At 41.8% G+C, this 27,999-nt stretch overlaps 2 protein-coding genes across 2 annotated transcripts; both read right to left on the bottom strand.

The window, feature by feature from the left end:
* Positions 1-209: 209 nt before the first annotated feature.
* Positions 210-5,944, bottom strand: degs1 (delta(4)-desaturase, sphingolipid 1). Its single transcript, XM_084949172.1, has 3 exons — positions 5,702-5,944; positions 2,435-3,177; positions 210-1,564 (listed from the first exon to the last, which is right to left on the bottom strand). The coding sequence occupies exons 1-3, from the start codon at positions 5,781-5,783 to the stop codon at positions 1,418-1,420; spliced, it is 972 nt and encodes a 323-aa protein (XP_084805298.1). The 5' UTR covers positions 5,784-5,944; the 3' UTR covers positions 210-1,417.
* A 2,208-nt stretch (positions 5,945-8,152) lies between these two features.
* fbxo28 (F-box protein 28) lies at positions 8,153-21,281 on the bottom strand. Its single transcript, XM_084949171.1, has 5 exons — positions 21,066-21,281; positions 19,850-19,959; positions 16,712-16,850; positions 11,505-11,700; positions 8,153-11,215 (listed from the first exon to the last, which is right to left on the bottom strand). Exons 1-5 carry the CDS (start codon positions 21,252-21,254, stop codon positions 10,713-10,715), a joined length of 1,137 nt encoding a protein of 378 aa, XP_084805297.1. The 5' UTR covers positions 21,255-21,281; the 3' UTR covers positions 8,153-10,712.
* Between the last annotated feature and the right edge of the window lie 6,718 nt (positions 21,282-27,999).

The following is a 27,999-nucleotide window of genomic DNA, read 5'->3' as shown; positions in this document are numbered from 1 at the left end:
TCATTTTTTAGTTTTCACTCTTTTCCATTTCTATATTTATATACATATAAATAAGTGTTGAAGGTGCATTCTCTTACTTTGCTTCCATAAGCTGTAAAATCAGACTGTAACAATGGATTTCTTTCTTCAAGTTTATCACTGGCTAAAATGAGCAGTCATCATGAATGCAGCCACCTGACACACAGAGGAGGACATGAAGGACCAAGACGTTTGTTTTCCAGAGTTTAATGTGACGCCGGTCTCTTTAAGGAGGAAGCAAACAGTGTGAAACATACAGCACAGTACAGAAGTGACAGGCCTGCTCCAAGCACACAGCACAAAAAGTGAGTGCACTCCTCTGCGTTTTACATCCAGAGATGTCCCACAGTGAAATCATAACAGCACCACAGTGGCCTCAGTACTGTCCACGTCATTCAGTTCAACATAAGTAAATGTGCAGGCTTAAAACAAAGTAAAGCTAATTGTTTTAACACTTTCATCTTTTAAAGTCTTGCTCAAGAAGCAATCAACTGAGTTAAGATCACAATCATGGAAAACAACGCTCTGGTGATCAGTTACATATGCATGTCACAAGCTCAGACATTTTCAGTCACAGGTTGGATCTTGTTGAGGATGGGCCGGGAGCCATTACAGGCCACAAAATGTGAACATCTAAATTTCGCTTTTATGTTGGCTTTAAATGTGCATAGATGCATCACTCACAAGAAATTCAATTTATATGGAAGGAAGTTAAATTTAAATACACTGTGTTTGAGCTCTAAAGTGGAAGAAAACATCTGGTTGGATCCAGCTGCTTTGGTGCCTTCAGATAAGAAGCCAGCTGTGACGCTTTACTTCAGCAGAGGAATCTGTGGGGCTGGCTGCACAAAGACCTCATACTCTAATAGTTCGACTAGCGGGACAGGACGCAGACATGGAAGTTGCAGAGATCACTCCGTTAAAAAGGAAGTCCAGTCTGAATGAAGCCTCTTTGTAACAGCAAGGGTGTGTCAAAGAGAAGTGCTGCATTGTGTTAGCCCTGGGTGGACTGGCAGCCCGCCCCGGAGTTACCCTACCCCCAGTATCCGCAGACAGGCTCCAGGGCCCCACCACCTGACTTTGAGAAGCACTCAGGAAAAGTATGAATGAAGCTTTACTTTTTCGGATATCTGAACCGATTCATAGCTGTTCAGATATCAGGTCTCTGTGCAGCCAGTCCTATATTTGTTCTCGCTCTACAACACCAACAAATTAAAGCCCAGCACCACCCGTTTTTGGATCTGGAAAACAAAGACCTGTTCTGTGCACACTCAGCACTTCATCCCTCTAGTCAGTTTAGTCCACATGTGGAATGCACTCATCTGCAGAAGCTGTTAATTTTTTCAAAGTGGAAAGGCTGCCTTTACAGCGGACACACAGCAGTGTTCCCACAGTGGCGTTACTCCTGTTTGACCTCTCCCTTCAGCTTTCTCTTGATTCGTGAATATGGGCTTATGGTATCGTCCATGATGAAGTCGTATAGGACCTTCACCCAAGATGTGTACTGAGGCAGGTCAGCATAATACTCTGCAGCAATTTCCTTTACCTGAAAACAAAACACGAGGAATGGACACATCACAACTTTCTCCATTTAGTCACTACACAATTTTCTTTCATGCTTGAGACATAATGATTTTACTGTTTCTGCACAAATTGCACTGGTGGTGGTGGTGAAATCAAACTCCTGTGAAAGAAGGAGTTTACAGCCTGCTGCTCACAGATAACTTATTTCATGTTCCTTTAGGATTTTGAATGCTGATTTCAGTTTCTTTCATATCTCAGGTTACAGAGGGGCAGGGATCCTTTATTGTTCTCCTGAGTACATTCAATCACAATATTCTGTATCATTTTAATATTAAACCAAATCAAATCATGGAGTACAGCTTTACTGTTCTATTAGGCAGGTTTTATGTGACAAATTCTCAGCTGAAGAATGTTTTTAACCATTGCAGTTTCTCTCTCAGAACGACTGCCTAAACCAGCGGTCCTCAACCCCCGGGCCTCGGACCGGTACCGGTCCGTGAGTCGTTTGGTACCGGGCCGCGAGAGTTGAGGCTCAGGTGTGAAATGTATAGTTTTCAGGGTTTTTATCGGTTTTCAGCGTTATTTTGTTATCGTTTTTATCGTTAACTCGGTTTTCCTGGGTCTTTTCACGTGTGTTATGAATAAATCTTCCTTTTTTCGGTACCGGTACTAGTTTTATGTTGTTGTATTTATCCACGACACCTTAAAGGCCGGTCCGTGAAAATATTGTCGGGCATAAACCGGTCCGTGGTGCAAAAAAGGTTGGAGACCGCTGGCCTAAACCATCTGTTGACTTTGCATGTGTACACAACAATGTGACATTAGCAGGGAACTAACTCCAGTGGTCAGAATGTGTGGGTAACAACCTGCACTGTCTCTGAACTTTACTCACCATGGGCAGCCTGCGTCCTGGGATGCTGGGGAAGTCATGGTGCTCGTTGTGGTAACCCACATTGAAGGTGAGCAGATTGAGAGAGCCGTAATAAGAGTAGGTCTCGTGACCCTTCAGGAACATGTAGTGCTCAGCTATGAAGTGGCCAGAAATTGGATGCAAGCCCATTCCCAGCATGGAGCCAGCCAACATGTAGACCACAGGCTTAGCCCCCCACAGCCAGTAGAGCAGAACATTAAAGGTGACCTGGAAAGCCACGTTGGTCATCTCAAGCTGAGTGATGGGTTTAGGGTTAATGCAAAGGGGCCGTATAGCATAGAAAAGTGGCTGCAGAATAATCCAGATAAACTTGCGAAAGCGAGTGCAGAAAAACCAGCCTTCAAAATCAGTGGGGATATCTACATCAATCCCATCTCCACCCAGGTAGCGATGATGATCCAGGTGATAGCGTTTGAAAGACGCAGAGTAGGGCAGGCCGATCGGCAGGTTGGCAAAGATGGCAAAGTAGCGGTTCCACATGGCTTTGTTGTTTCCAAATGCTGTATTGTGGGAGATCTCGTGAATAGCAAGGGTCATTGAGTGGTTGATGCAACTGCCAAATGCATAAGTCCAAAACAGAACCCATTTCCAGTCCAAGTCCTTGACCAGGTAGAAAGCTACAAACTGTATCACCACCATCATGCACACGATCCATTTCAACCTCGGGTCAGGACCCATCAGCGTTTTGATTTTTGGATATTTGGCTGCAAGATAAACACAGGAGACTCAAAGTCAGTTCAGTCAACATTCAAATGCTGAAAAGAAGACAATCGCAACCTCACGAGGTAAAGCTGCGCTCCTAATTAAACGTTACACTCTTCGTACAAAGTTGTAGACAATAATATCCTTGAATTAAGACTATTTATGAATTTGGAACACATGTATCCTTGTTAAATTTGAAAAACGCTACTGCATTTTGCTAATCGGTCATTTAAAACTGCTGCCATAAATAGTATTTCGATCTTATTTTAATGGCTGACTCAAGAATAATAAACACTTCAGGACACTTTAAGAGACTTGCTGAAGACATTGTTTCGCTCAGGCCTTTTCCACAGGTTCATGTGATTAAACATGTTACATTTACATTAAAGCATCACATTTTTTCCATAAAAAAGCATAGGTTACAAAACCAAATTTGGTCAAGGCAATGTTAAAACAGCAACAACCCCCCCCCCCACTTAATTAGTGACCTGTGTGTCGATTCTCTCTGTATCTTCCTGTCCTTTCATAAAACCTTTGACCCCAACACCACAAAGCTAATAGTCATGTTTTATAATCATGATACATTTGTACCTACATGACAGATACATTTCAAAAATCCAAAAGATCCAGTTTAACATGTAAAGACAAACAGACTAGTTATAAACCCCAAGACTTATGGAAAAATGAACTGAATTTATTTTGTGAAAATAAACATAATCAAAGAGATCTCCTTAGCTTTAGTCTGCTAAAGTATGTTACTACACCTTGCCTGATGTCGCTTTGATGGACAAGTTTATTGAGTTTACTAGAGCCTACAAGACTGAAAGCCAACGTTCAGCATATGACCTACAATACAGAAATACTTGAAAAGACTAAAACTAACACTGAAACTAATAAAAACTAAACGTAAACTAAAACTCAATGTGCTGCAATGGATGAAGTCCACAACTTAATCTGACTGAACTCCACTGACGTGCAATGAAAGGTGCAATAGAAATAAAATGGATTAAAAATTTGAATGACTCAAACCTTTAACAACCTCAGTCAAAACAAAAGCCAGCTCAAGCCACGTAAGTATAAGCTGTTGACTCATTTCAGATTCAGTCAGGTTAAAAGAGCAAACTCACAGGGCCTCCAGGCTACATATATTTGCACAAAACGTGGGACCTTACAGCAGAGAGATGTGTCTCAACACATCCTGTGTCACACCATGCTGCCTCCACTACTAGAGCAAGATGGCTCTCAGAGGGAGGGACCTGAGACCACATACAGTTAAGCTCTTTACAAGCAAATATGTATGGACATACAAACTACATTGGACCAAGTAGCCAATATTCAGTAGGGGCACAATTCACAAAGTTTGGAGGTATATAATCACAAAGACCTTGCAATATGTGACATAAAAACAACTTAAAATGCTGTAAGGGAAAAAACTCAGTGAACTTAAAGTATTGTGAAATCTCTGTGTGAAATTGTGACTCTCCTCAGTGAAAAAGACACTAGAAATGCAAAAGAAACACTGATCACCGTCCTCTTGGTCCAGTGGCTAAAGCAGACCACCTGATTCAGAGAAAAAGGCACTTTGACACAATGAACGCTTTGTGTGTTTGAAAGAAGAAAAGCAGCATTCAATGTGAGTCAGCTGCCTATAGTTACTAATGTGAATCACCCGTCAGTACCGATAAAAGTCATATATGTAGAGAGAGAGATCATGGTTCTGATTATTTAGTTTTCGAGCTAAAATGCAAAAAAAAGTTTATGTACGTCTTTCAGTTTCATGTCACGATAATTCATTATCTTTGGGTTTGAACTCTGAAACTAAAAAAAGAGTCCTTGGAAATTAGCTATACCACTTAAACTACAAACCAGAACAAACTTTTAAAAAAACCCAACACGTACGGAGCATACTGTAGTTTTTATACTGGCTATTGTCAAATTGCAATACTTTTCCTTTTTTGTTTGCAATGCTTTAACTATGCCAAGTGTGGGGCGAGAATGTGATATAATATGTGCGTTTAACGCTTAAAATCTGCCCCCAAAGTCAACAAACTACTCCTGAAAGGCATCGAGAGCACCGGTTATGTGTCAAACCGTTACTGCAGTTTTCCCAAGAGAAACTTAGGGAGTGGCACATAACCACTGCGAGAACTCCCCATTTGCTAGCCTCACATAATATTAGTTGGTTCGAATGGCCTAAATAGCTGGAACTTCCTTCTGTGCGTGTATGTGCGCGAGCGCGTGTCCACGTCAAATTGTGTAACTGAAACGATAGTGGTTCTCACTGTGGGTTAAATATTGAGCAAAGTTGGTCTGATAGCTAACATATACGGGTGCATAAGGAACCGTTAGCTCGAAACTAATTAGCAACTTACCGTTGCTTAAAACTACTCAAAAAACTAAGCCTTTATGGTGTCGGGGTGTGCAATTAGACGGTTTAACGAAAGTTAGTCGTCAAAAGCCAAACTTGGTTATACCTTTGTTAACTATGGATTCATGCGCGATTTGCTAACGGATAAGCTAGCTCACCCAAAATCGCTTTTCTCCTGTCAGCATGCGGCTGGTCCGTATAAACCCATTCGTAGTCCTCACGGGCGATTCGGTTTCCCATCTTTGTGACTACTGTAGTGAGAGGTTTACAGCACTTCTCCAAAAAGTAATAGCACAAGGTCGTTTCTTTAAAAGAAACTTCTTTGCCTCCCTTCCTTTCGTCTTTGATGGCCCGCCGCTGACGTGCGCAAAAGCCGGCAGGCTGCAGACTCCGCCCCCCGGTGGCCTGTCGCTACGTAACAGCGAACACCGTTACGTGACGACAACCTTGTTTTAAGGCTGTTGCTATGTCAACAAACTAACATTTCAGCGAAACATATATTTACAGAATATATCTTGAGGGTTTTTTGTTTTTCTTGAGTTAGCACCTCAAAAATCGTCAAACCTCTTGACTTGGAGTGAAAATAGTTCACTGCAGACCTGAGCAACAGTTAAATAACTGAGATTCTTTTATTCTCCAGTTGTGTGTTCATATCCTTTTTAAAAGTGACATTAAATTAAACTGTTGTGAAATGAAAATGTGACACTAAAAAACAAGCGTAAAACAGGACATTCTCTGAGCAGAAATACTAAGGCTTTGAGCAGGGCCGTGCAGAGATGTTTGAAGGGGCATGTGCTCAAAGTTAAAAGAGGGCACCAACAACCAGGCTGAACCCCCATTCATCAAGAATCTAATATGGAATCACATCATACTATATCACTGTCATCAGGCAGGGACAATGCAAAGCAAATGTAGCCTATGTTTTACCTGATGTGTAAAATGTTGCTGTTGAGCAGTTGCTGCTGCTCCTGCTGCAGATAGTGCTGGAGGGGCGGGGGCGATCTCAAAACGTTAAACAAGTGTTTTAGATAATAATAAACTTCAAAGACTATTCATACAGACATACTTACTAGTACATATCATCATCCAGAGTAAAGTCACAGAGAAGCGTGTACTCACCTTTGCTGTTGTTGCCACTTTGTAAAGTTTGAGTTTCTAATGAGGGTCAGTGTTGCCAGATTGGGCTGATGCTCTAATCCAGCCAGATGTTGTCTATCAATCTCGCGCTCTCCCTCCATTAATAACTTGTCAGCGAAACATAATCATTAAATAGCAGACCAAGCATCACTGCTGCATTAAACACAAAAGAACAGTTAACTGGGTTTGCCAGCTGAATGACTGACTGTCTTTGCATCAGAAATGATTAAATGTATATATTTGTAGTTTCACTTTATTTATTCATATACTGCTGTATTTAAATGTTGTATTTAAATGCAAGTCAAACTTGCATCAGCACAACTAAATTCTCCACCTGTCCCTAGCAGCCAGTGGGAACACAGATGAAGGGAACGCTGGTTTAAGGTGCTTCTGAATTCTGAAAAAAAAAAATTCTCAACAGGTTCTTCATCAGTCAGCCTATTATTGCTTCATACATCTGCTTTTTTTAAAAATCCGTAAGGGACTTTTAAGAGCCATGTCAGTCTGTTGTAAATGTGTTTTAGGGCTCAGTTTCTGCCTTTATTGGTCTCTGTCTTGTGTGGTTTTTCTGTGTGTTTGTTCATTTATTTTTCCGTCCATCACCACGAGTGACTCCGAAATCCAAGCTCCGTTAATGGTCCTGGATAATGTGACTGATCAGCAGGAACTAATTGATGAGCTTCAACATACTGATGACTTGCTTGGTGAGGAAGCTCCCTTTTGAATTAACACCATGGGCACTTTTAGATTTCAACACAGGTGGTTGATTGTTACACTCTGGAAATGAAATGAAGGTGCGCGTTATTAAGCCAATAAATTATGATATACTGAGTTTCGATTTTTGGTGAAAAATGTGTTCATGACAGGGCAGAGTTCTTGCATTTTGTGTAAATTTAAGCATATAACAATTTGATTATTGCATAATTTAAAAAAAAAAGACAAACTGAAGCTACACAACACGGGGGGTTTACAAACACAAGTCTCACTTATTGGCTTACTTATTTATTCTATATGCTATACAGCACATAAAAATTCACATTTTATGTGACTGAAATGTTTATTTATCTGGGCTAAAGAAAATTTATATGAAACGCGTATACTGCATATTTGCACCATACATAATGCATATTGCAGGAAGTAACACCTGCATGTTTAAAAAATGGCTTTGATTTGGATGCAGAGTCTCATTGCCACACTGCAGCGTACCAGCACAGCACTCCAGTTAGTTAGTCATCGGAACTGTAGTTTCCTGTCTCCAGCACGAACATTTCCTGTTATTGTTTTTATTTCGTGCCAATGTCATGTATCCACCAAAATGGATAATACGACCGACCACACAAGCAAAGAATGATATCAATTACATTTGTTTTACTATTGTTTTCTACCAAACATAATGAATGTATATGATGAATGAACACTCAAATATTAACATTAAATCTACAGCTTCATGTTTACAATCAGAGATACACAAATGTGTTAGCTGATTTTTAATAGGTTTGATTTGTACATCAGTAACAGTAATGTGTGCAAGAAGACTGTACAATTAGCCCCAACTCAAAAGATAGTTTTCTTGGCATACGTACATGAAATAATTCACAATCTGCACTTTAAAATACATGAAGAATACAGTAACGTTTTCTAGACTGAGACGCAGTCTCAGATGGAACCACCAGATTAGATCTTCTTGTGCTTTGTTGCCTTGTGTCTTCATAATAGACACGTGAGATGCATTTCCAAAATGTCTTTACCAAATGAATGTGCCATGTGTTAGTTCAGGTCATCCAAAGAACAGAAACACTTGGAACAAGTAAAACACAAGTGCAGCCACAAGGCAACAAAACAAGTTTGTACAGAGAAGGAAGCAGGCAGAGTCTAACGGTAACCGGTTCCCACTGCCACCATCTATTTGTGCAAAAAAGTCCAAAAATCAGGTTCACTTCCCTCGTCTTTTTCAGGTGGAGGCAGAAGTCTCAGGAAGAGTTTCAAAACATAAGGAGAAAACAAAAATCAGCTGGCATTTGGGACAAAGTGAGAAAAACCTGCAAGTTTTAGAAGTGACCTTTGAAATGCAGTCTTGTTTTGTTTTTTTCCTTCCTTCTTTTCCCCCACATGTACTTCTGCACTTGTGTTTTTCTCTGAGTTTACTGAAGTACTACAAGTCCTAAGCTGGGGAAAAGCCCAGCATGAGCCAGCAGGGATTCTATATTTGCAATTCAATACTGGAGGAGTGTTTACATGATCTGACAACGACATCCCAGAAATCTTAAAAGCTCAAAAAAGTATAAGAAGCAAACAACTGATCACTGTTTTCATTTGGACCTCAGGAACGGACTAAAACCTTCAGATCTTCATCAGCAGACGAGGTTGGCCAAATGTTGTATCAAGCGACATGTGGCTGAAAATGTCGATAAAAGCCAGCAAGTGACACCAGGTTACATTTATTGAGTTAAAGGACTTAATTCAAGGTCGTCTCAGTTTTCAGACTGTTAGCAAAGTGAAAGTATTAAAAGTATTGTGCAAGCCTGCCAAAGTTAGGCCTTGTGTGTCTCCAGTTTGTGCAGTCAGGACAGACTACACAATGAAACCCTCCCAAGGTAAAACACTGACCTGTACTGGAGTACATGTTGTGTATAGTGAATATGCAGAATGTTTGAAGCTCATATCAGGCTTCTCACGTTATTCAGAGAACAGATGCAAAACACCAGTTTGCCATCAAGGTCAGTTTTATAGTATTTTTATCCTCAGCACAGCTCATACAGTAATGCATCATATAACAGCCAAATATGGACATGAGGGGCTTCAAACGCATGACTGCTTTCATATTCAGCACAGCATGGCTCCTGTGCTCACTGCTGCTTCTGTAAAGAGTGGAAAGACAAACTGATGTACATATTCCCCCCCACAGAGCTGATACATGACAGTTTGGCCTTCTCCTCCTTTCAGCCGTGCTTTTCATGAAGATTCAAGAATTCATCAAAAACTCATCTGAGCAGCAGCTCTTGAAAAAAAAGAAAAAGCGAGCTACTAAAAAGAAATAAATCACTGACTATTTCATCGATTCATATTGCACTTAGCCAAACTTAGAAAGAAGCTGTTGCAACTGATTTAGACCCCTGTGAAGATCACTAACTACTGACAACATGCAACCGCAGTTAGGCTGTTCCAGGAGCATCACACTTCCTATTTTCATTCGATATCCTTTAGTAGTTTATGTTCCCAAAATGACAAATATGAACATTTTCTTAACAAACAGGAAATGCATTAAATCACATGTGCAAGGTGACTTCTGTTAACAAGACTCCAAATATAAGGCTGCAAATATAAGCATCTTCATTTGAGAGTACAGTCATTTCAATGAAACAACCTTTTTAGAGGCAAATAGCCAACCACCCACCTATACCCTTATTGATTTAAGTGGTTCAGAAGCCTTGCAAGGACTGGCCAACAAATCCTATGTGCAGAACCAGGACACTGATGAATGGAGCATAAGAAAAAACATTGTGTAGCCAAAGCCTAATGTCTTCTATAGAGTTACATTATCATGCAGGTAGTGATAAATCATCAGCAAGTCACTCTGTCACCCTAGGTCACACTGTAGTCTGACTCAGTCCACTGCCTGAAATCACTACACGGCCACATGTGGAGTAATCCACTGCTCAAAGTAGAAACTACAACGCGGAGTAGCTGAGAATGGGACCTTTTTAAAGGTGAAACTATAAACTAGTGACGTGTTTACACAGTAATGTATTATTTAGGCGAGTCTTTAACAAAAGGAAAATCAGACATTAACAGTTCTGTAACGACAAACCTAACCATGTGCAAAGTCCTGGATGACATTCAGGGTTCAGTGCTTTGGTTGTGGGCAGCAGAGAATTATTCCACAGCGCAGCAGGTGGTGTCAGTGCTGTGTGTGAGACAGTATACAGGAAGTGTGTTGGTGGAGTGGCTGATAACTCTGGGCACTGGTTTAAGATGTGATCAGTCAGACCTTAAAAATCAAAATAACTTGAGCTAAATGACACACTGAGTTTCTCATTTCTTGCTGCGCAGCCGTTTGGATTGTCGTGGAAGGTCTGAGCTTTTTCTGGTGCGTTTTAGCGAAGACCCTCCCTCACCCTCTGTCTCCCTGGGTGAGGCTGCAGCCACGCCTGTCAAGACAGCAGCAGATGTGCTGGCAGCAGTGAAAGACACAGCAGAGCTGCTGGATGTGGAGGGGACAGTTGTGTTGGGCCTGGGTCCTCCGATAGCAGCAGCGCTACTCTCCATCAGTTCACGGAGCTTGTGCTCCAGCTCTGCGAGGCGGGCGTTCTGCTCAGCGATCACCTGGCTCTGTTCCTGCAGCTTCTGCTCCTGGTCCTGCAGCTGCTTCTGCTGCTCCAGCTGCTTGACCCGAATTTCCTGCATCTCCCTCCGCAGTACCGTCATCGATGCCCCGTTCACTTTCACCTGCTGCTGCACCTTGGTCATCTCAGAGCGGGAAGGTGTGTTCTTAGCCAGCAAGGACATGGTGGTCAAAGAGGTAGATGGACCTGCCACTGAGGGCACAAGACACACATCTGAGTAAAGCGTGTTCCAGAGTTAGCATAGGTGACAGCGTGTGAAGCAGAGCGCGTGCAGAGCAGTGCAAACAACCAACGGCTGGGGTGGCACGTAAGACTAACCAGGACGATGACTTTCTCGTCTCTCACATTTAGTGACAACTCTGATACAAATGGAAAGCCACAAACGCACAACCACTGTGGCTCAAATGTTGCATTTAAAACCTTGGACACCCGGTGCAATAGGGATGCGCAACTATTATTGTTTTTGTCACATTTCAATTACCTGGTGCAGAGCCAATGAGGCGACCAGACAGATCGGCTCCCGGCAGTTTCTTCTTCAGAATGGGGACGATCTTCTCATCGAAGTACTCCATGGCCATGGAGGAGATGTCCCTCAACTCCTGCAGAACCTCATGAGCTCGCTGAGGTGCTCGGGTAGAGTTCACGTAGCGCAACACGCGGTAAATCTCATCTATAACCTGATGACACACAACAGCACGTGATCAGGAGAATACAAATAACAGAGAAATAATGAGTGAAACAGGCTTTTAAAAGCTCGATGCGGCATTCAGGTGTGGGGAGCTGACCTAGTCGGAAGAAACAAATTAAGAAGGCTCTGGTATGAGCCACTACTAACAGTTAAAGCATAGTTTTAAATGGTCACATGTTGAACTGTGGTGCAGCTAAGACGTCCTAAACCAGCAGCAACAGCACCAACCTGATTAAAGACGGTTTCAACATCAATAATCAAATAGTTTTCCTTTTTAATCATGCTGGTACTGTTGTTGATTTAGGGCATTTTCCTTCCACTGCAGTTCAACATGTGTGTTAAGGCCCTGGCCATATTCTGAATCAGTGTGTGTTCTGTGCCTTTAAGAGTCTCTGCAGGTCCTCCACGTGATTGGAGTTTTGGGCCGGCTTTGACCTGCCACCTGCTGACTGACACCCACTATGAACTGGCCATTTCAAAAACCCTGTCTCCCACAGATGTTCCCCTGGCAGCAACAGCAGACCTGTCCTCGGCCTCCAAACTCGCAGTGCTTGATCTTGTAAATAGCACTGAAGCAGAAGGGGTGAACACCCTATTTTTTTGCACTTTTTCTCTTGTTTATTAAATTAGGGAATTAAAGGTAGTGCTTGTGTTTTGTTTAGTTTCGAGTAGGGTTTAGGTAGCACTTCTTTGGAATAGGTTGTTTTGTTTATTATTTTGACCTTTTTTCACCCTGGAGTTCATGGTCTAAGGCAGCGGTCCCCAACCCCCGGGCCTCGGATCGGTACCGGTCTGTGAGTCGTTTGGTACCGGGCCGCGAGAGTTGAGGCTCAGATGTGAAATGTATAGTTTTCAGGGTTTTTATCGGTTTTCAGCGTTATTTTGTTATCGTTTTTATCATTTACTCGGTTTTCCTGGGTCTTTTCACGTGTGTTATGAATTTATCTTCTTTTTTTCGGTACCGGTACTAGTTTTATTTTGTTGTATTTATCCGCGACACCTTAAAGGCCGGTCCGTGAAAATATTGTTGGGCATAAACCGGTCCGTGGCGCAAAAAAGGTTGGGGACCGCTGGTCTAAGGAGCTTGGAAAGAAAAGCATCTGGACTTCTTTAAGTTGCTTGAAGACGTCTTCAAGCAACTTAAAGAACCTTCACAGACCTGGAGTTTATGCTTTCAGTTTTGTTGTTATTGGTAGCAATAAACCTCACTCTTAGATTGACTATTGGGGGACTGGGGTGTGGAAACCATGTCAAAGTAGCCATTCACTTTACTTGAATCTCAGTGCTCAGCTCAGATAAAATAATTATTGTGGGTGATTTTAACATCCATGTAGATGCTAAAAATGACAGCCTCAACGTGGCATTTAATCTGTTATTAGACTCAACTGGCTTCTCAAACTGTAAAAGAACCCACCCACCACTTTAATCACACTCTAGATCTTGTTTTAACATATGGCATAGAAACTGAACATTTAACAGTGTTTCCTGAAAACCCTCTCCTGTCTGATCATTTCCTGATAACATTTACATTTACAATAATTGATTACACAGCAGTGGAGAGTAGATTTTATCAAAGTAGATGTCTTTCTGAAAGCGCTGTAACTAAGTTTAAGAATATAATCCACCCACTGTTATCATCTTCAATGTCCTGTACCAACACAGAGCAGAGCAGCTATCTGAACGCTACCCCAACAGAGGTCGATTATCTTGTTAATAATTTCACCTCCTCACTACGTACGACTCTGGATACTGTAGCTCCAGTGAAAACTAAGGTCTCTAATCAGAAGTACCTGACTCCGTGGTATAATTCTCAAACACGTACCCTAAAGCAGATGACTCGTAAGCTGGAGAGGAAATGGCGTGTCACAAATTTAGAGGATCATCATTTAGCCTGGAGAAATAGTTTGCTGCTTTATAAGAAAGCCCTCCGCAAAGCCAGAACATCTTACTATTCATCACTGATTGAAGAAAATAAGAACAACCCCAGGTTTCTCTTCAGCTCTGTAGCCAGGCTGACAAACAGTCAGAGCTCTGTTGAGCCAACCATCCCTTTAACGTTAACTAGTAATGACTTCATGAACTTCTTCACAAATAACATTTTTATCATTAGAGAAAAAATTACCAGTAATCATCCCACAGATGTAATATTATCTACAGCTACTCTTAGTACCATTGATGTTAAGTTAGACTCTTTTTCTCCAATTGATCTTTCTGAGTTAACTTCAATAATTACTTCCTCCAAACCATCAACGTGTCTTTTAGACCCCATTCCTACAAAACTGCTCAAAGAAGTCCTGCCATTAATTAATTCTTCGATCTTAAATATGATTAATCTCTAATAATCAGCTATGTACCACAGGCCTTCAAGCTGGCTGTGGTTAAACCTTTACTCAAAAAGCATCTCTAGACCCAGCAGTCTTAGCTAATTATAGGCCAATCTCCAACCTTCCTTTCATATCAAACATCCTTGAAAGAGTAGTTGTCAAACAGCTAACAGATCATCTGCAGAGGAATGGTTTATTTGAAGAGTTTCAGTCAGGTTTCAGAGCTCATCACAGCACAGAAACAGCTTTAGTGAAGGTTACAAATGATCTTCTTATGGCCTCTGACAGTGGACTCATCTCTGTGCTTGTCCTGCTAGACCTCAGTGCAGCGTTCGATACTGTCGACCATAATATCCTATTAGAGCGATTAGAACATGCTGTAGGTATTACAGGTACTGCACTGCAGTGGTTTGTATCATATCTATCTAATAGACTCCAATTTGTGCATGTAAATGGAGAGTCCTCTTCACACACTGAGGTTAATTATGGAGTTCCACAGGGTTCAGTGCTAGGACCAATTCTGTTTACATTATACATGCTTCCCTTAGGCAGCATCATCAGAAGACATAGCATACATTTACACTGCTATGCAGATGACACCCAGCTCTATCTGTCCATGAAGCCAGATAACACACACCAATGAGTTAAACTGCAGGAATGTCTTAAAGACATAAAGACCTGGATGGCCGCTAACTTTCTGCTCCTTAATTCAGATAAAACTGAGGTTATTGTACTCGGCCCTGAAAATCTTAGAAATATGGTATCTAACCAGATTCTTCCTCTGGATGGCATTACCTTGGCCTCCAGTAACGCTGTGAGGAACCTTGGAGTCATTTTTGACCAGGACATGTCCTTCAACGCACATATTAAACAAATATGTAAGACTGCGTTCTTCCATTTGCGCAACATCTCTAAAATTAGAAATATCCTGTCTCAGAGTGACGCTGAAAAACTAGTTCATGCATTTATTACTTCCAGGCTGGACGACTGTAATTCATTATTATCAGGAAGTCCTAAAAACTCACTGAAAAGCCTTCAGCTAATCCAAAATGCTGCAGCAAGAGTCCTGACAGGGACTAGAAGGAGAGAGCATATTTCTCCTGTTTTGGCTTCCCTTCATTGGCTTCCTGTTAAATCCAGAATTGAATTCAAAATCCTGCTCCTCACATACAAGGTCTTAAATAATCAGGCCCCATCTTATCTTAATGACCTTGTAGTACCATATCACCCTATTAGAGCACTTCGCTCTCGCTCTGCAGGCCTACTTGTTGTTCCTAGAGTATTTAAAAGTAGAATGGGAGGCAGAGCCTTCAGTTTTCAGGCCCCTCTTCTGTGGAACCAGCTTCCAGTTTGGATTCAGGAGACAGAAACTATCTCTACTTTTAAGATTAGGCTTCAAACTTTCCTTTTTGCTAAAGCATATAGTTAGGGCTGGACCAGGTGACCCTGAATCCTCCCTTAGTTATGCTGCAATAGACGTAGGCTGCCGGGGATTCCCAAGATGCATTGAGTTTTTCCTTTCCAGTCACCTTTCTCACTCACTATGTGTTAACAGACCTCTCTGCATTGAATCATATCTGTTATTAACCTCTGTCTCTCTTCCACAGCATGTCTTTATCCTGTCTTCCTTCTCTCACCCCAACCAATCACAGCAGATGGCCCCGCCCCTCCCTGAGCCTGGTTCTGCCGGAGGTTTCTTCCTGTTAAAAGGGAGTTTTTCCTTCCCACTGTCGCCAAAGTGCTGCTCATAGGGGGTCATATGATTGTTGGGCTTTTCTCTGTATCTATCATTGTACGATCTACTGTACAATATAAAGCGCCTTGAGGCGACTGTTGTTGTAATTTGGTGCTATATAAATAAATTAGTCATGTGACAGCTGAGTGTCTCAGCCCTGGTAGTTACTTGATCAAACCCTCCTGATGATGAGCCAACTGCAGACTGATTTCCATAAACCTTAACAGGACAATGCAATCAGACTGAACAAACTAACGAGGAAGGCTGGTTCTGTTGTTGGCATGAAGCTCGTCGCCCTGGAGGTGGTGATCAGGGACAGAATGCGGGCAAGACTGCTGGCAATCATGGAAAATGACTCCCCCCTACATAACACACTGGACAATCTGAAGAGCAGTTTCAGCAACAGGTTCCTTCAACCTGGCTGTCTGAGGGAACGTTACAGGAGCTCGTTCCTTCATGCTGCTGTCAGACTCTGTAATTCATCCACGTCGGTCAGGTCCACGCACGCGGAACAGAAATAATCACACCTCACTGCACCCTGTCACTTCTGTATACCACCAAAAATACCTGCACACATACTTGTCCTTTTATACCTATATCGCTATATTTAAAAGCACAAGAGCCATATTCAGCATCTGAATTTGACTAAAACTTGCTTTTATTGCTTTGGACTCATCTGTTTACCATCCTGCATGTAGCACCAGACCCAGGAACAAATTATAGCATGTCACGGCAAACACCAAAGCACGGATTCGTTTCACTTTATTAACAGACAGGGGTCCATAGAACATAAACTAAATACATAAAAAAGAAAAATAAATGTGGATTAATGTGGACTTGCTGCAAAAGGAAAAAATTAGCTTTTTAAATGAGAACTTTTCCCTTCTGTCTTGAAAACTACTGATGCTGCAGAGTTGTTTGCCAGTAGCAGCTACACTAACCTTTCCAGGGATGAAGCAACACAGGTTGGAGTCCACATATTTCATGAAGGTCATGTTGAGTAGTGAAAGGCGGGTCTCCACAGCAGCCAGGATGTCAGCGTGACGGGCCAGGGAGTGGTTTCTCCTCTCTGACTCTCTCCTGGGAGACAATGGAAACATGAAGAGAACTTTAAAGAATATCCATTTCTATGTATTGTCATTTATATCATTTATATGATCTTTTTCTTGACATCATTAAGAAAACTCAAAGCTTGGAGGGAAAATTTAAAAGATTTACTGTTCGAGACTCATTTGAGTTATTTTAGAAGTGGGATTCAAACTTGTTTGAAAAGGATCAGAAATAGAGCCTGTAACAGACACAGGAGCTGAGGCACTCAGTCAGCACAGCACAAAAGCCTGTGATGACGTCAAGAAACTATTGTAGGTTTGACTAAGAAACAACACAAAAAACCCCAAAAGAACACAGTGTCTGAAAGATGGAAGTTATTACTCCAATTAAAGCTCCTTATTATATCTGTATTTGTAGGAGTTTCTCTTTCATAGAGGGCAAACGTTTGGGAGGAGAATATTGAAATGAATGACACAAACATAATTTACTGAGGTCTGGGGCATGGAGTTTACTGCCAACTGCACAAAATTAAAAGCTGAAAGGTTGTGGTTGTGAATACTAGACAAAGTGTTTGGGCAGAGAAGTGCTTTCAGTGTTTAAGGTGTGTGTGTGTTTCACAGGCATAAAGTGATTTTTGGTTTATGGTGAGATGGAGGCAGATGATCCACTGAGGCGACGCCCAAAAGGAGCTGCCAAAAAAGGAGGCTGACGAGGACACACGCGCGCACACACGCACACACACACACAGTAAGGTAGACCCTACAATAATACATACAAGAGAGAGAAGATAGATACATATTGTGGACACAATACAACATGCTCACATATGCTGTAAGAATCTTGGCTTCTTGTTTACACAGAAACCAAGCAGAAGGGAACAGAGCCTCTGACCTGCTTTTACTTTGTCTGGTAACTATTATCTGAAGCTACCAGGCCTCAGCACTCAGGCCGACACCATGAACTTCACATGAAGGTCAGATAAATAGGGCTGGAATTAAAATGGTGACATACCGGCAGCTAGGGCTGGGCCATATCACACCGTTCACGGTAATACCGGTGTAATGTTGGGCAATGATAAGAAAATGAAATATCGCAATAGAATATGGGTAAAACGCGCATGCGCAGTGCCTTTGTTTGCATATGCACATGGAGGAAAAAGCGTGCCGGCGACGCAGAATGAGAAGAGCGAAAGCGGATCGTTGAAACGGATGAACCAGAACTGGTTTATAAAATGCTGCAGCTTCACTGGTGTGGAACTGGTTTAGCTTTCGTCCGTCAGATACACAACAAAGCACTATTTTTGGTAGCGCGTGCTAGCGGGCCGTCGTTATTACCGTGTTGTTTGGAAAATACGGCGCACTTAAAATCAATCCTTTGATTTTTCTGAAAGTCGACAGAGCCCCTTATAATCCCGTGAGCCTTATGTATGAACTCTGGTTGTGTTTACTGACCTCGAAACGATTTTATGTACACGGCGCTCGAAAATCTGTCAAATGTTTCAGTACGACTTTGCTAAGCTACGAAGCCGCACCGCTCGATGGATTGTCGGAGCATTACGGCTATCGTAGGCGGAGCCTCGCGGAGTGATACGTACTGTGCTTCAACATAATGTTACCGTATCGTGTGTGTATAACCTCTTTTTAAGTTTTGTGGATATTATACATGGTTATGCTGAGGATATGTCGGCCAGTTTCCACTGGAAACGCCTTTTGGTTAAACTGACAGCAAGGAATTTGCATTTGCACTGTTACATTTTTATATAACTTTAATGCAGATAAAAAACAGCTGCTTGTTTAAGTGAAAATACATTGATGGTTTTTTTTTCACTAATAAAGTTGTGGAGTTGTAAAGTATTTTGTCTCGTGTCAATTATATCGTCAGTTATATCGTTATCGCAAATTTTCAAATGTATATCGTGATAAATATTTTTGGTCATATCGCCCTGCTCTACCGGCAGCCACCAGTAGAAACGTGAAAATCCCTGATGATTTTCGGAAAACTTGACCCTTGACCTTGAGGTTAAGGTTACCCGGATTTAAACTCATCCAAGATTTTTAGTAGATGCACCTATGGTTTGAATTCTACGTCGCCTCATTCTTGAGTTGCTGCATTCACAAACTTGGGTGCCCACACTGCCTGCTCATCTGGCTGGGTGATAGCAAAACCCCATCAGCCTTTTACAGCTGAGGGGTAATAAAAAGGGTCTGAAAGCTCAGACTGTGTAAAGCAGTCCCACCCACCAGCACAAATCCCTAATAAGGACACACAAATGATCCTTCTCTTGACATTTAGGTATGAACACAAAGCGGACAACACAAAGCTGAACCCGTATAAACGGACACTGCAGCCTGACTGATTATCAAGCTTCTTCCCTGTTGGAGTTCAGGGTCTGGCCGCTGTGGTCGGCTTGGCATTCAGTCAGTTTTCACATCACTCTGGGATCGTGGCTAGCTTAGAATTAGCATGCTATCTGTGCATGTGCTTGGAAAGAGCTGAAGTTGTGTTAGCAGCATAATGCAGCTGTTTCTATCCTGGATGCAGTTTGGACGTTACCCATCATGCTCTCGTCCTTGATGGGAATCAAGAACTTAAATCCCACCCTACTGACAGAAGCACCTTACCAGAAGGATTTCATGAGAACACACTTTGTTTGTTAAGGATGTTTTATTTGGTTTCGTCTCCCAATGTCCTAACTCACCAACCAGTACCTGTATTTTTGTTTTATGAACAATGACTTTTCCCTCCTCTGCATTTAAATACAATGCTTTCATTTAATACAAGGTACATGTGAATTTTATATCCCAGCTTATGAAGAATTAAGAAAAAATACTTGTGTAAGGATGAGATGATTATGACAAAAAAAGACTATAAGCGCTCTACATAAGTGCCAGCCAATTAATTCAGATCAAGGAAAAAGTATAAAGTCATTTCCAAGCTTCTTAAAGTTGGCCAAATAATTAAATAAAGGAGAGTTCCTGAAGAAAACCAGAGTGCAGTGAGAGTGGAATAACTTGTGATGTGATACTGACCTGGGCAGCTGGGCTTTGACTTGCCTCTGGCACAGGCTGTGGTAACGCTCCACCTTCAGGAATCCCTGATTCAGGACACGCTGGCAAATCATGTCCATACGCTTGCATACCTGAAGACAGATCAGAGAGAACAGGTGGACAGGTAATCTGATGAGTATGTAGCAATTCAGAGTTTCAAGTTATTTGCCTACATGGGATTCTTGACACAGTGCTTTGGATAAAGTGGAGGGCTTCCAGTCTCTACATTCACAGTTTTAAGAGCTGATACATTGGCTCTTATCATTCCTGTTGTTTTCAAAGGAATATTTACCGTCCTCTCTTACAATCCTGCTGCAAAAACTACTCCCGAATGTCACAGTTAAGGGGATCAGAGGAAAAAGCAATGGCTGAATTCTACTTTGGGTTAGACTGGAGGAAACGCTTTCTGCTGCTTAAGGAAAAAAGTCATGAAGTCACTTTTTTAAACCTGATCATTAAAGATCAACAGTCATTTGACACTGACCTGATACGTATCTGCTGATACAGCTGCACCGCTCATACTGGTAAGTAAGGTAAGGTACGACACAGTCCACAGAGTATTGTGTAATGACAGAGTAAGGCTAAAAAAAACATCTTCATTGAACATCTTGTTTGTATTACATGTCACAACATTTCGCATCAAGAGGAGAGTGTTTAGTAGCTATGAGTATCTCAGCAGGAAAACGGTTCCAGTCACAACATTAAGTTCATCTGCAAATGTCAGTGAAAACACAGCAGTCTTATTACCTCACTTAGCCAGTGAGCAACGAACTCTTCAGCAAATGCAAACTAACATATGACAGCGACTGATTCCAACAATTCTGCACAGCAGAAGAACAAAGCCTCCAGGCTGTGTGCCGAGCAGACTGAAGTGTAGGTGAATGGAGCTGCGAGGCTTTTACTAACCTCACAGAGTTACATAAGGACAGAGGACAGCCACGAGCCCGGTACTGGCTGCAAACAACTCCGTGACCAACACTCATCTGCGCTCTGACAGTTGTGTGATTGTGATAGTGTTGTGTCGTGTATCCCAGCCCTGCTCATCTCGGCTGTCTTGCTAATTCGATGAGCACAATGCGGGCCGTGGCTGCAAACAGACGGCTCCAGACTGATGTCTGCGCTGCCTTTACACGAGTGCTACCCAAACAGGATTCGGAGCCCTGGCTAGCATTAGCTTTGCTGCTGTTTTTGTTCTCACCGAGCGCAGCAGGCTGATCTCATCGTAGGACAGGAAGTTGAGGATGGTCTCGATGGCCACGATGGGCAGGCCCAGCAGGGGATTGTTCTGGTGCTGCTGGTCCGATGGAGGGGGTGTATGTCTTAGTGACACGATATCTGAGTCCAAGGACCCAACACATCCATCAACTCTTTCTATCACGGCCGCCATCTTGCTTTGAGACAGAGGAGCCGGAAATGACGTTTCAATAGGAAGCTCGTGCCATTTTTTCTTTAAAGATGGAAAAACTGACTCGACTGTTAACAGCCAGCCGGACAGTGCGGTCCACAGTCATGTGAAACCACCATGACTGCAGCTCTCGCACATACATACATTAAATGCTGATGTGATCCTGTGTGATGAAGACAGCAGCGACACTTTGTTCATCAGAAAGTTGGTGCAGGTGAGCCAGGGCCCACACCTCACAATGTTTACTCTCTCGTGGTCATGGTAATTTTGGTCTTTTCCACTGGTGTCAGAGTGGGATGGGGAGGGGCACAGGGGATGCAGTTTCACCAGGTGAGCTCTCCGCTAAATAGCCGCTGCCAGGGCTCGACTGGGACAAAAAATCGGCCCAGGCATTTTGAGCAGTTAATGCTCTACCTGGCAAAACGTTGCTAGACCCGCCCCTGCAGTTACCAGCTGTCAGCTACTTAGAAAAGGATCCTGGTGTTATTTGTCTCTCAGAAACAGTTCATAACTTTCCTTCAACTCATTCATGTCACCTAAAAGGTAAACCTGTTTCTCCATCACCTGTTCAGCTCTGATGATTCAGTAAGGACATCTCCTGGTTTCATCCGAGTGGTGTCCAAAAAACGACGTGGGCTTCATAGATAATTGGGAAACTTTCTAGAGGAAACCTGGTCTTGTTAGGAGAGACGGCATCCATCCCTGGGCCTTACAGAGTTTCTGTCTGATTTCTCAGACTTTTTATCTGATTTAGTTCTGAGCTCAGATAAAATAATTATTGTGGGTGATTTTAACATCCATGTAGATGCTAAAAATGACAGCCTCAACGTGGCATTTAATCTGTTATTAGACTCAACTGGCTTCTCAAAATGTAAAAGAACCCACCCACCACTTTAATCACACTCTAGATCTTGTTTTAACATATGGCATAGAAACTGAACATTTAACAGTGTTTCCTGAAAACCCTCTCCTGTCTGATCATTTCCTGATAACATTTACATTTACAATAATTGATTACACAGCGGTGGAGAGTAGATTTTATCAAAGTAGATGTCTTTCTGAAAGTGCTGTAACTAAGTTTAAGAATATAATCCACCCACTGTTATCATCTTCAATGCCCTGTACCAACAGAGAGCAGAGCAGCTATCTGAACACTACCCCAACAGAGGTCGATTATCTTGTTAATAATTTCACCTCCTCACTACGTACGACTCTGGATACTGTAGCTCCAGTGAAAACTAAGGTCTCTAATCAGAAGTACCTGACTCCGTGGTATAATTCTCAAACACGTACCCTAAAGCAGATGACTCGTAATCTGGAGAGGAAATGGCGTGTCACAAATTTAGAGGATCATCATTTAGCCTGGAGAAATAGTTTGCTGCTTTATAAGAAAGCCCTCCACAAAGCCAGAACATCTTACTATTCATCACTGATTGAAGAAAATAAGAACAACCCCAGGTTTCTCTTCAGCACTGTAGCCAGGCTGACAAACAGTCAGAGCTCTGTTGAGCCAACCATCCCTTTAACGTTAACTAGTAATGACTTCATGAACTTCTTCACAAATAACATTTTTATCATTAGAGAAAAAATTACCAGTAATCATCCCACAGATGTAATATTATCTACAGCTACTCTTAGTACCATTGATGTTAAGTTAGACTCTTTTTCTCCAATTGATCTTTCTGAGTTAACTTCAATAATTACTTCCTCCAAACCATCAACGTGTCTTTTAGACCCCATTCCTACAAAACTGCTCAAAGAAGTCCTGCCATTGATTAATTCTTCGATCTTAAATATGATCAACCTATCTCTAATAATCAGCTATGTACCACAGGCCTTCAAGCTGGCTGTAGTTACACCTTTACTCAAAAAGCATCTCTAGACCCAGCAGTCTTAGCTAATTATAGGCCAATCTCCAACCTTCCTTTCATATCAAACATCCTTGAAAGAGTAGTTGTCAAACAGCTAACAGATCATCTGCAGAGGAATGGTTTATTTGAAGAGTTTCAGTCAGGTTTCAGAGCTCATCACAGCACAGAAACAGCTTTAGTGAAGGTTACAAATGATCTTCTTATGGCCTCTGACAGTGGACTCATCTCTGTTTTGGCTTCCCTTCATTGGCTCCCTGTTAAATCCAGAATTGAATTCAAAATCCTGCTAATCACATACAAGGTCTTAAAATATCAGGCCCCATCTTATCTTTTTTTTTTTATTCACAATATTTTTTATTAATTGTGGACACAGTTTATAAAGAAAAAAAGAAGAAGAGGGAAAACACAAACTGTTTACATTGAATACAAAACAGAATTTCTCATGTGAGAACATTGTTTTGCTCTTTTTATTTATCAAACAAGCAACAAAAAAAATCCCAGTAAAAGGAAAAAGAGAGAGAGAGAGAAAACAAAAACAAAAAAACCCAACAAAATAACAAAAGCCACAACCTGGGAGGGATTATGATATTAACTAACCCTTCCCTTAAGAACCACTCAGAAGTTAGCTGCGACATCACTGAGCTTCACGTTCCCATTAACACAGACAGACACCAGACCTCTATGGAGAAGCAAATCCGTTAGTCAGCTGGAACATCCTTAAGTTGAAGTTTAGAGAAGTTTTCCAGAAAGAGACCCCACATTTTATCAAATGTGCCCTTTTGGTTCTGGATGGAGCAGTGGATCTTTTCCAGACTGAGGCACGACATGAGATCAGCAAGCCACCGAACATGGAAGGGCGGGGCAGCAGCCTTCCAACCTCATCAAAATTGTACGCCTAGCCAAGAGGGAACCAAAAGACAGCACCCTACACTTTGCTCTGGGAATATACTTATAATCCTCTCCCGTTGTACCAAAGACAGCAAGTAGGGGGTTGAGAGCTTGTTTCAGGCCGGTAGCCTTGTTCAAAGTGCAGAAAACCTCCTCCCCAAAATTTGCCAGGACAGGGCAGGTCCAAAACATGTGGGTTAGATTGGCATCATCAGACCCGCACCTGTTACAGCAAGGGTCTAAACTGGGATAAAGCTTAGCTAATTTGGATTTAGATAAGTGGGCCCTGTGGATTACTTTGAATTGTAACAGGGAATGACGGGCGCAGAGTGATGTAGAATTTACCAGAGAAAGGACTGAGTCCCAGACGTCATCTGACATAGATATACCCAACTCCTTCTCCCATGTGGACTTGAAGCCTACAACGGGAGCTGGGGTTGCACTGCAGTTTATTATAAATGCCTGATAGTTGGAAATTAAGGAGCTCGTCCAGTAAGTTAGCAGCTGGAGCTTCCGGAAAATTGGACAGGTGGGATTGCAAAAAATGTCTGAGTTGTAAATACCTAAAAAAGTGAGTTTTGGGATACTGTATTTTTTTGACAGCTGATCAAATGATACTAGTTTATTGTGTATAAAGAGATCTTTAAAGCAAATAATACCTGCTCTAGACCAGACCTGGAACAAGTTGTCCAAAGTTGGGGGGAGGAATAGGTGGTTTGAAAGGATGGGGCTTTGAAGTGAAAAATTATTAAGATTGAAATGTCTCCTGAACTGCGCCCACACCCTGAGGGAGTGCTGAATTATCGGATTAGATGTAAAGTTGTCAATGGATAAAGGAAGAGAAGAACCCAGAAAGAAGGCAAGAGAAATACCCTGAGTTGAGTCTAATTCCATTGCCAGCCAGCTGGTGGGTCCCACACCCTCCCCAGACTTTAACCAGTAGGTCAGGGACCGAATATTGGCAGCTCAATAGTAAAAGCGGAAGTTGGTGAGTGCCAGACCCCCTTCAATCTTAGGTTTCTGTAAATGCACCTTAGCTACCCGTTTACCCTTCCAAATATAAGAGGAGATTATAGAGTCTAGAGTTGTAAAGAAAACTTGGAGATGAAGACTGGTAAAGATTGAAATAAGTATAAGAATTTAGGAAAGATATTCATTTTAATTGAATGAATTGACTTTGTGTTCAGTTTGACCTATTTGTAGACCCTGAACAAGTTTACTGCTTCGAAAAAGCATTGCTAAGGGTTCAATAGCTAGATCAAATAACAACGGGCTAAGGGGGCAACCCTGACGTGTGCCTCGTTTAAGTTGGAATGGTTTTGATTTCTGGCTATTGGTGCAAACAGACACAACAGGGGAGAAGTATAGGTACTTGATCCATGAGATGAAATTGGGACCGGACCCAAATCTCTCCAGCACAGCAAATAAATAGTTCCATTCGACACGGTCAAATGCTTTTTCCACATCAAGCGAAGAACACATTCTGGAGTGTCATTCTACCGAAAAGCTGTCTGGGCCAGGGAACTTCCCTGACTGCAGAGAGAAAATTGCAGCGCTAATCTCTTCTTTGGAAAATGGCGCATCCAAGATCTCTCTGTGGGTGTCTGCCAGCTCAAGAAAGTCCAAGCTTTTAAGAAAATTTGTGATTAGTGAGTGGTCGGTGGGAGATTCAGAGGAATAAAGCTTCAGATAATATTCCCTGAACGCATCATTGATTTTGGCATGATCAGTAACGAGCCCATCATCTGAGTTAATGGCGGTTATACACTGACATGGCTTTAGACCCCTTACTTGGTTAGCTAGGAGTTTGCCCGATTTCTCCCCATTCACAAAAAATCCAGAATGAAGAGTGACTTCCCTATAGACAAAAAGAGAAGAAAAAAAACAAAAACACAAGGGAAGACTGACAGCGCACTCTGTTAGTGTAAACAGCACAGCAGAAAGGTATGGAAAATGTATGGAAAAGAAACCCTAAAGCAAAAACAAACAAATAAAAATACTAACCACACCCTGCCACCCAGTAAAAACAGAGAGAAAAAAGGGGGGTATAGTTACATAGACAGTAGTAATGAAGGCAACACAAGTGAATAAATGAAATAAAAATAACTATAAATATAAATATATAAATGCTTCTACATCTGAGTTAAGATGGAACAGAAGGGTATGGAATTAAAACGCTACGTCACCTGACCATATCTCCGGCGCCGACAGTGAGTCCAGCACCTTTTGAAAAGGTTGTAAGGTGCTTAAAAAACAGAGGAAGGAAAAAAGGGGGGGGGTTATCGTCCAAGTAAAGGTGCTGTGTTGATCAGAAAGGCAGTCTGTCTCAGTTACTGTGCGGGTGGCACAGTAGGTTGGTGGTCGATGCATCGCCGGGCCTCTTCAACGGAACGCAGCCACCTCCTCTCTCCTCCGGCTAAGGTGATATGGAATGACTCAACCTCTCTTAATAGACTTTGAAGTTCTGTCATGTGGAATTCTTTTCAGTGTGTCATCATTCTATGAAAGAAGCAAACAGACTGCATGTCTGTGATGTCACAGAGTAGACCAGCTCTAGCCAAGCCGAGTCAGGGAGCCTTTCTAATTTGTAATGGAAGTGCGTACCACAATTTAGGAGCTCAGAGAGGAAGTGTGGGGCAAGACCATTTAATGCTTTAAAAACAAATAAAAGAATAAAATAAAAGAATAAACGGAACTCTAAAATGGACAGGCAACCAGTGTAGTGAGGATAAAACGGGAATAATATACTTGTCAGAGTACCTGGGTCACTGACTCAGCGCTTTCAGTTTGGACTTTTGTCACTGTAGCTGACGCTGAAATGTTTGTGTGGGTTGATTCAGTAGCCTGATGGCCTGTGGATCAGTGTTGGTCAAGTTACTTGAAAAAAGTAATCAGTAACTAATTACTGATTACTTCCCCAAAAAGGTAATCCCGTTACTTTACTGATTACTTATTTTCAAAGGTAATTAATTACTTAGTTACTTAGTTACTTTTTAAAAACACGATTTACAACCTGAATAGGTGATAAAGTGATAGATCTTTCAGCCCAGTTCTACTTTTTCTGCATAATCCATCATATAAATGTAATCAAATGGAAAAGTCTCTTTTTAAAACTTTAAATTAGTTTTAATCTTTTAACTTTATGCATCAAGCAAAAATTTAATTATATGCAACATTCTCTGACTGGAAGAAATTTGTTTAACATTTAAACCTATTTTCTGCACATTCCAGCACATAAAATAATTTTTTTGTGTGTGTTTACACTCAGTCTTTCAAATAGATGCAAGTAAAACACAGCAGAAAATAAATAAAGTCACAGACTAGCGGTCCTGTTGCTCTATTTTCACCTGTAAAGCAGGAGTGGGGTAGGCGGAGGTTTACCCTGGTGCAGGTGTGCCGCAGCGGTCAGTGGAAGAATCCGCGAGTTTCTCTGTGAGTTTCCCATTACGTGGTAGCTACTCGGTGCTTGCTTGGAAGTTTAGGGGTTATTTTCGCTGTAAAGAGAAGTTTTCTTCCCACGCACAGCGGACGCTAATGTTTTTGTCACTTTTTATGGAATCAAACTCAAAGTAAGGTCAGTACTTCCACGCTTTAAACGCTGCACGCTCATACTCTCTCCGCACTCGATATATGATCCATTGTTGATCTGCACACAGCTCATGAGACATTCTCGCAAAAAAATCACGGTTTTAGTAACGCAGTAACGCAGCGTTCCTACGGGAAAGTAGCGGTAATCTAATTACCGTTTTTGCAATAGTAATCCCTTACTTTACTCGTTACTTGAAAAAAGTAATCGGATTACAGTAACGCGTAACGCGTTACTGCCCATCTCTGCTGTGGATTAGTGATGGGATTTCCGGCTCTTTTTAGAGAACCGGCTCTTTCGGCTCTGAACCGGCTCTTCAGGTTGTTTTGTTGCTTTAATTAATTTATTATTAACAATAATATAAAATTATGCACAAAAGTAA

The sequence above is a fragment of the Perissodus microlepis genome, chromosome 13 (genome assembly GCF_051167445.1).
Source record: "Perissodus microlepis isolate ML-2025 ecotype Zambia chromosome 13, ASM5116744v1, whole genome shotgun sequence".
NCBI lineage: Eukaryota > Metazoa > Chordata > Actinopteri > Cichliformes > Cichlidae > Perissodus > Perissodus microlepis.
Note: the sequence above shows the minus strand (reverse complement) of the source record. Positions and strands in the feature narration are given on the sequence as shown.